The 9,648-nt window shown below is 44.7% G+C and overlaps 1 protein-coding gene across 1 annotated transcript; it reads right to left on the bottom strand.

The window, feature by feature from the left end:
- Positions 1-1,441: 1,441 nt before the first annotated feature.
- On the bottom strand, positions 1,442-8,476 carry LOC124656021. The gene is made up of 13 exons (XM_047194834.1): positions 6,977-8,476; positions 6,760-6,867; positions 6,468-6,665; positions 6,305-6,354; positions 5,769-5,878; positions 5,056-5,274; positions 4,457-4,504; positions 3,477-3,595; positions 3,199-3,405; positions 2,512-2,787; positions 2,270-2,399; positions 1,776-1,909; positions 1,442-1,703 (listed from the first exon to the last, which is right to left on the bottom strand). Exons 1-13 carry the CDS (start codon positions 8,474-8,476, stop codon positions 1,686-1,688), a joined length of 3,117 nt encoding a protein of 1,038 aa, XP_047050790.1. The 3' UTR covers positions 1,442-1,685.
- Positions 8,477-9,648: the final 1,172 nt, after the last annotated feature.

Here is a 9,648-nt window from a genome sequence, read left to right as displayed (position 1 = left end):
ATAAACCAGGACAAGACGGAACTTCTTGCACCCAACTCCTCTATTAACATTCTCTTCTAGGCTAGTAGGATCATAGTGTGGTATCTATTTTCTTGCTTGAATGCTTAGATCTGTAAAAGGAAATTACATTGTTTTAAACAAAAACCGCAACAAAAATGAACCAGTCCTCCACTGGTTTCGCTCCTAATTCCTGTTTTCATAATCCCTTATTATGATACTTTCAGAGCTACAGTGGCTAAGATAAAACGACGTGGTGCCATTGTATGGGGCATTAGGCCCAAAAGCATAATCCATCAGTTCCAAAGAGAAACATCACAAAGATCAATGCAAAATATAAATCCATGGAGAAATCAAATCATCGAGAAACAGCGAAATAGTGACAACAAGTAAGAAAATCGGTCGAAATTTGGGTCTAATCGTCTGACAGAGGTTTGCATTCTGCAAAGCTATACATCAGTCTACTTGATGACCTCAAAAAATAGAACTTGAGGCTGGAGCTTGCAGTCCTTGAAACGTTCTAGCAAATGCTCCCAAGTATCTACTGTCTGCATGGAGAGTGTTCACATCAACAAATCCAGAAGTAAGAATCAAATGGCTAGAAGATAGAATACAGAGCCTATATTAATACTGAGGATTCATGAGTCACTTACCTCGACAGTTTCGAAGTCATATATGAGCCACTTGTCCTCGTTGTCGCGGGCAAAACAGACATAGCTCTCATCAGCACAGCAAATCTGCAAGAGTTAAGATTGCGATGTGGCATAAGATGGATGCTAAGTTGCATTGTAGTTGCAAGCAATGAATATCCTCACATATATAAGCAGGCAAATGAAGTAACCAGAGCATTAAACCAACCTTACAGTACGCCTGTAGTAAACTCAAAGCAGCTGGAGCCTGACTCTAGTAAAACATAGAGAGAGAGAGAGAGAGAGAGAGAGAGAGAGAGAGAGAGAGAGAGAGAGAGAGAGAGAGAGAGAGAGAGAGAGAGAGAGGCACAAAAAGGGTTACTCCAGCTTATGTTCTGCAAACACTCCATGTGATTTCATGAGACCATTTCCTATTATATATGAAGGGACGGAAAATATTGCAAGATATACGTGTGAGAGCAGCAGAGGTTACAAGGTTCAACCAGGTTACCTACATATGATAGTTCTCTGATGTTCAATCAATTGGAAGTTTTAACAAAAACCTTAGCAACATTAGGATCACACATGCTGTTGATTCTTGTCAAAATTCTTCTGTTGAATCTCTCAAATATTTTGATATCTATGAAGTAGACAGGAGAACGTATACCACAGATAGGACCGATTTGATAACTTGCAAACATATCCTCAAGCAATTATATGATATCTCCAACTCAAGTTATGACGTATCATAGTCAAACCCATTATCAATTCTTTAGAAATAGCAGAAATGCCTTGTCAAGGTAACCTAGTCAGTTTGAACCTGGTGGCAGTGCCATATAGTACCGTGCTCCATTTTATTCCACAATAACAGGAGGAGCCTTGCTTCAATCTTACACTAATAAAAACTTGGTTCCTCTCCATTTGTGAGTATAACACAACATTTATGCTGATAATGAGAAGCAGCGGGCACATCTCAAAATTGACGTAGCATCGAACCACAGCCAAGGAAGAAGTAACAATAATCAACATAACTTGTAAATTTGCAGGTCAATGAATGTATCAACCAATACCAAATAGCTGATATAAGTATTTGTTCAGTTCTTTTAACAAACCAATTTAGGAGAAAATAACAATTTGCTGTGGACGTACCATGGAGGTGACAGTATACATAGTTGAAGAATCGGCACTTTTGCAAAAGAATCCAGTGTCAACAGGAGACGTGATGCCAGCCAGGACTTCAGAGAGTGTGTCCTGGCTTTCACTGCCACCAAGCCAGTTCAAAACTGCAAAATAATAGCAAAATAAAGCATCATGATTAATATTTTTGGTGCAAACTACTGCAAGCTATGTCGATTTGTAAATCCAGAAACAGCCTCTTGAACCAGCACAGCGGGAAATTTCCAGTAACCTTAATATGAAGACAAATATGTCTTTCCACAATTCAATTTTTTGAAAACTAATTCGAGGTTAAGAAGTCATGTCACACTCATTATTGTACAAATGTAGTAATATTGGACTGGGGTTCCAAGATATGGTGTATTGCAGAAACTGGTAAGAGTTATACATCTGGAATGTCATTTTCTGTTTTGCCACAAAAATGGCTACATAAATTGCAACTTATTATTTGAGACAAGCCACTTTACCTATTGTAAAGAAATGTGGTGTGTTTGAAAGCAACAGATCAGTATTCAGCATAATTCCACAATCCTTGCATTTGTTGTCCTCACAGAACTGTTCATCCAATAGAACTGGAAGCTCTGCAAAGGACTTGATCTGCACAACGACAATGATAACCTCTAGTCAACATCTCCTACTTGCTAGAATACTGTTGGGTATCCACGTATACAACCTTGGCTAGACATAAAATGTAGTGCATACGGCATACCTTTGTTGTTTGAGGTGAACCAGCATCAAGTTTATGGAAAAGTGCGGTATATGGGTATTCGCCAGAACACTTCCCACACTCGCAGCTCATTTGCACATTGAATTTGATCCCAAAAAGATTATGTGTTGGGCATATGCAATCTCCGCACGTGATTGGGTTTACCACGTGTTTCTCCGTCTCCTTGTTTAAACTAAAACGTGAACAAGTTTCTGACATATGCAATCCAATGAGAATTGTGGCCGCAATCTCAGAAGCAAAATTTGACCCAACCTGCAACTGGAAATTGATTCACAAGGTTACCTTGTGAAGACACAAATGTGCATCATATAATCAAATAGAACTAAAGCAGAATACAGATGCTTTTAGTTCAATACTTTACAGATAACACAACAAACAAAAACAAAGACTGGTAGAGCTTAGACAACAAAGAATATACCACAACGTACCAGCATTTTCCCATTCTAGTGTAAGAAGTACTACATCTGTCATCTATGTATTGTTAAAAATAGTCACAAAGCTCCAAAATCACCACATATTAAGAAATGTCACATACAAATAAAATAATCTGAAGGTAACATCAGAACCAAATTGGATCCCAGACTCTGCTTTCATGTGGTAAACTAACATTTAATTAAAAAAATCGACAGAATGATCATGCAAATATATACAAGATGGCGACTAAGGTACCTTTTCAGAAAAAATGGTGCAATCTACTCCACAGAGAAGGGTCTTCATGTAAGTCAGTACAACATCCGTTAAGTGGTAGTCATTTTTCTCCCAAGAAGTGAAAATTTCATAAAATTGCTGAGCAATGCAGACATTGTCAGCAGACGGGATCCATACAAGTGGCTCAGTTAGAAAATTATCTCTGAAATGCCTCAGATTGCACAATGACTGCATGCAAACATAAGAAATTATAAGCTGATAGATGAAAAATAGAATAAATAGATGCAAGTTTCTCTTACCCGTATGACTAGGCTCAAGATAGACAGGTCTTTATCCGCATTGATCTTGTTGAATACATTTAGACTTTTTTGACAGCTGGAGGTGCTTGCCATTTCCTTGACAGATTGGCTAGAAGTTCCTATATCATGTACGAGACTGTAAGAACTATTTGCAAAATTACAGAATATATTTCATATTTTAAAGGCATATAATTTGGGTAACAGGAACATATTTGATTATTTAAGCAAAGTATTTTCCAAGAGTTTAGACTGAATGGAAATTTTCCTTTGGAACTAAGGGCACGTTTGGTTCTAAGCCAATGCTATTTGGACATAGTTTGGTTGGACACCCCAAAATTGGCTAGCCCGGCGGACCCTGCACACGCGAAAGTTCACTTTTTTGCCAATCCGTGGGCGGGGTGAGGGCTGATGAAACCTGCGCCAAAATTTTGGTAACGCCCAAGATTTGGTATGGCTTGTTGGGGCCTAAACCGAACAGACCCTAACTGCAAAGTGTCCCATAGGAAAACCTCCTAATGTTTCAATTCCTACATATATAAACATACCTCGAGATATAAACCGCTCATGCTGCTCAGAATTCTATAGTAATTCTACTCTTACAGAGTACAGAAATATCACTTTTCTTTTATTTAACTTGTACATGACAGGTCGTGGTTACATAAGCAATCAACATGGCAAAATTATATTGTAAAACAAACGTCAAGGGGTGATTTGTACAGCTTTTTAAAGCTAACAGGATTATATAGTTTGTAATAGACTTCCCTGAGAGAGGGCCTAAATTGGACTTTTTTCATGTAGTAATGCCACAAGAATGCAAACTATCAAGTTGGTATAGCATGAACCAACACACAAGAAAAGGAATTGAACTGCCACACATAGTATGAACTTGTCTATGACAGTTCTTGAATATGAAGGACTCTATGTTCGCTTCAACAGCTCCGATGGAGCAATGCAGAAGTAATTGCAATATGAGTGCTTACCAGAGGAAACATCTAGGACATTGTACAACTCCGTTGCAGCAACCCAGCCTACAGAGATACAGTGTGAAGGGTTGTTATCACAGGATAAATGGTAGGGAATAAGTTTATCCAGAATAAATACACCGGCTGCAGCTTGTAGTGTAAAATAGCAGTGCATATCCATATGAGAAGACTAGACCGCAAGAAATGAAACTTTCCTAACCTCTGATCATCTGTCAGTACTCACCAGTATGGTCACAAAAAGAACAGTTGGGATACGATTTAATAAAACAACAAGAGTACATTATGAGCAGTATACCCAAGTTGGGTTATTGGATATTCCCGGAAATAAGACTCGCAAGCATACAACTGGAAATGAAGTGCAAAAGGTGTTCCATGCTATTGCAATTTAAGTAGATTTTTGATGGTTAGCATGTATAAGTTCATAACAGAAATAGATTGTACACACTTTCTTATTGTGTTACTCTACATAAAATGTGCCATCACAGTAACATGCAACAATTCCCAGCATTGAAAAGATAAAAACTTCTAAGCATCACAGAAATTCCAGTAGCAGTTACAATGAAGGTATGGGTATGCATTCATGCTGAGAAACATACGTTCCATGTTGAGCTGTGCAGCAAAACTAGCAGAACATCCCTCCAAGGGTATAAATCTAGGACGACTGTGATCATTCTGAGCATTCTGAGCATTCTGGGCATTCTGAGCATTGCTGACAAAATGAATACGAGTTCTAATTGGAGGAAGGTGATCTAGTGAAAGAACATTGCTCTTCTCTCCATCATTGTTGTATGAACAGTTGGCTTCCTCGGGCCTATCTGTTTGAGGAAATAAAAAAATGCAAGTGTCCCAAACGTTAGCTAGACTTACACATACAGATAGTCAACGTATACGAAGAAAAGACATCTCTAAGATAGGAGTTTCTGAGAAGCTATAACAGATGACCATGTAAGTGAACAAAAACAGCAAACACCCCTTTCTACTAGTAGTAAAATGGCTAACTATATTTGCAGGGAATAGTAGATTATGATTACACTTTGCAGGTAAAATACAGTAGATGTGTGACTTCTGTAGAGTGTTGTATCGGCATGTATTAAATGCATGCAATGGTAAAAAACAGGTGTGTTGGTACAACTAAAGATCTCCTTATTGTTACCAATGTGGCAAGTGCAGCGAACATAGTGGGAAGCAATACTTTTTGAGCTGGACTAATGTTTAAGGTTTGTAATGTAATTACAATCTCCTTTTGACATAGAAAAAAGAACAACAATGATCACTTGGGTGCTGGCAAGAGATGTTGTCTAGATGTCACCTTTTTTTTCAAGTTCCACCTCTGCACTTCCTGCAAGAACGTCAATTGGTGGATCCGTAGATCTTTGGTCTACCATGGTCTCAGAATTGCTATCTACAACATGAACCTCACTGCATCATTAGTGAAACCAGTGAGCTTCCTTGCGTAGTTCAGAAAATGGAGGGAAGTTTAACAGCCTAGTTGAGTTTTCTGTAGTCTATCTGTATATAGCAGATGCAAAAAATTGAGAAGAACATAACTGAACTCTAAAATTAATTATTTTCTTTAGTTGAGACTCGCTAGTTCCCATTCATCAGTTGCCGTTTTCATAACTGAACTCAGGTCAACCATTTGATACTAAAGGGATTTATTGAAAGCACAGGTAAATATCGCAGTCAGTGATACTGTCTACTGGCTACAACATCCAATCTGCAGACAATCAAAATAAGACATCTATATGGTGATAGTCATTGCAGAGCCAAGTACAGAAGTAACCAGAACTTTATAGAAAGAGTAAACCTGACAGCCATAATTGTAAGGGTTTGCCTATTTTGTACCTTTCTTCACATTTTTCACCATCCTTAAGTGTCTCGTCTGAGCACAAAGGCTGTAAACAATTACACCATGTTAGCTTCAGCTTTAAGCAGATAAATTAACACATCTTAGGAACTGTAGCACAGAAACAGTTTCAGTACAAGTCGTAAAGGTAAACAAAATAACCTGCAAGTTTTCTGTCTGTAGGTTTTCACCACTTGGGTTGTCAATATTGCTGGCGTGTGAGGGTTTTGAGCCATGTACCACAGAAACATTCCTGTCAGGGGCAGCAGGAACTTTACCGGGCATAATGTCTATATCGGCATCCCCAATGAACCTACCAAGATCCTTTGCGCTAAGAGCAATCGAATTTTTCATTTGTATCTGCAAAGATGGTTATCAGTTAGCACACAATGTGAGAAAATGGGCAAAAAATGAATATAGCTGGAGAAATCAAGCATTTCATATGTTAACGAACCCATTGGAATGATCTCGCAAGGGGGAGGATGATTTCACGGTGATCCAGAGCAGAAGTTTTGAGGAACTTAAGCCACAAGTCATGTATTGTGAAACACAACTCCTCATACTGCAGTTTGAAACCACGTCAATCGTTAGCTGATAAACATTACTATCAGCGTAACAACGAAACAAGGAAGAATGCTAAACTGAAACCATGTCATGTAAAAGTGCCAGACCTTGGTGCTAAGTTCATCTTTAGGCAACATCCTCAGCTTCTTCTTGATATCCACAATGATCTCAGCTCCTTCTGTGCATTTCCTTTGTCGCATTTCAGCAAGGGGTTCTGCTTGGATTCCAACGGATGGTGAAAGGAGCAAGGATTCAAACATAGGTTGCACCACTGGTAAATGGAAGATGTCATGCTTGTCTGAATCTTGACGGAGAGTTATCGCATCAAGTGGATGATCATCATCCTTTGCTGTATTTTCATAGAGATCTGAACCTAAGACTGACTGCAGCTTATCCCAGAGCTCATCTCGGTGCTTCTTGCGCATGTGTACCCAGAGCGATTCAATGTCCGGAAACTTTTTGCCATTACAACTGGTATTGGGGCAAACAAAGAAACTCCATGAACTCTGATCCTGGAGAAAGCGCACTACATCAGATATGGTCTTGGCCGCCGACTTGTCGATTCCATCATAGTGCTCCTTCAGCTTGTCAATCCTCAGTGATATGACCCTGTCAACCCTGTCGCCCTGTTGCGTAGTTTGGATAGAGCTCCAGCATACGGCAGCCACAACTATGATCCGCTTGAGCAAGATACGGAGCTGTCTCTTGACAGAAGATACTCTGGATTCGTAATCTGCGCCGGGAACAGATACAGCAGGAGGTATGTCATCCCACCTGGGGTCAGTCGGCTCCTCGATGCGAAGTGCTCGGCGGCACTCTCTCTCCGCTCCATCAAAATCATCCAGGGCGAATAAGACTTTGGCGTGGAACAAGGCAATCAGGAGCGAGCCGTCGAAGTTACCCGCCGCGTCAGAAATCATGGCGAGAACGCCACGCAGAAGCCCCTTCCTGCGAAATCCCTGGTCGAGGGCACGGACTTGCTCCAATTCCATGTGTACGCGGAGCAATTGGGCGCGCGCCGAGTAAGGATAGGTCTCGGCGAGAAGCTTCATACGCGCTCGCACTTGATCAGCAGTGGCGTCCTCGCGGAGCCACCTGGCGGCCTGTATTGGCACAACGTCGTTGTTGATCATGCGCGTCAAGTCCTGCATGATTTCGCCGGCCTTGCGCACAGCGTCAGCCTTCCTCGACTTGGCGGTGTTGCCTCCGGTAACGTCGTACCCGACGTGGTTCACCGCCGGGTCGGCGTGGCTGGCGATCGTCGAGAGGACGCGGAATAGCTCCATCATCGCGTCGGCGAACCGCTGGTTGGCGGCGAGCAGCTTGGCGTGGCAGATGCCGGTCATGACGCAGTTGGGCGCGATGCGCGCAGCGGCGGAGAAGGCCGCGAGGGCGTCGCGGTGGTGGGACGCCTCCAACTTCGCAGCAGCCTCGTCGTCGCCGGGGGCCCTATCGTTCCACGCCACGCTGGAGGCGTGCACGTGGAGGGTGCCGACGAGGTTGAGAGCGAGCGCGGAGTCCGGGTTGGCCCGGGCGAGCACGGTGGCGCAGGCCAGCGCCTCGTCGTTCTGGCCGGCGGTGTGGAGGTCTAGAGCCTCCCGGGCCATGGCTTGTAGGCCGCGAGCCATCGCAAGGGCGCGCGGAAATGCCGCGGCGCGAAGGGGGGAGGCGCGCGAGGTGCTCGTGGAAATGCCGCAACGCCGGGAGGGCGGCGGGCGGCGGCCGGCGGCGGGTGCGAGACGGCGGCGGGCAGCGGGCGGCGGTGGGTACGAGACGGCGGCGGCCTAGGGTTTGGGCGGAGGAGGAGGCGAGGTGAGACTGGGATCCTGTGAGGATTCGGCGGTGCTTTGGCTTGGTGAGGCGTGCAGGGGAAGGAGGAGGAGTATTTATACCGGCATATAGTCAGAGACAGAGAGGACCGAAGAAGACCAGGGCGAGAGACAATCGGGTGAACTAATGGCATCTCCTCCAACGCGGCGCCCAATTCCGCCCCACGAGTTCGGATGGGTCCAACCACACAAAAACACGGTCCAGTGCGCCAACCCATCCCAAAAACGGATGACCGCGCCGTCCGGATGACCCAAACCCAGCCCAAATCTGGGACGAGTTTACGTGGCCGCAAACGCCGATGGCTGGTCGCTCGCGTCCTTCCCTTGTCCGTCCCTGGCCCGCCTGTCTGTCTCCCAAAACACACCCACTCCACTCTAGTCCCAAAACCTAGAGATGGCCGACGAAGCGACTGCCGCCGCCACCGCCACCATCGGAGACGAGGCCCAGCTCGCGACCGTTGTCGCTCCTCCCGTGGAGGCGGCTCTAGTTCGGGACACTCCGGTGGTCGTGGAGCCCGGGCCGCCCACGAAGAAGGCGAAGACCGAGCTCACCGCGGAGCAGAGGGCGATGGAGACCAAGAAGCGGGGCGACCTGCGCAGGGCGCTGTGGCAATGGAAGAAGGAGGCCGCTGCCGCCAAGGAGCGGGTTCTGGCGGCGGAGCAGCTCCTCCAGCTCCAAACGTAGGTGAAGGCGAATGTGATGCAAGAGCAGGCCATGCTATTTTACGGCCACGCAGCGCTCGACCAACACATTGTCATCTCGGGCGCCGGCACTGCCTCGGGGGAGGGGGGAGCTCGGCCTCGTCCGTGACCCGACCCCTTCCTCCAAGGTCAACAACCCCGCCGACTGCCCCGTTGGGGTTCACGCCCGGCGCGCAGGAATTGGGGGCGCATTCGGGGTGCTACGCGTACCCGTCACGGGATGGATCACCGGAGGTGGGCGAGTCCAT

This window comes from Lolium rigidum, chromosome 5, assembly GCF_022539505.1.
Source record: "Lolium rigidum isolate FL_2022 chromosome 5, APGP_CSIRO_Lrig_0.1, whole genome shotgun sequence".
In the NCBI taxonomy this organism is placed as follows: Eukaryota; Viridiplantae; Streptophyta; class Magnoliopsida; order Poales; family Poaceae; genus Lolium; species Lolium rigidum.
This window is presented reverse-complemented; position numbering and strand designations above follow the sequence as displayed.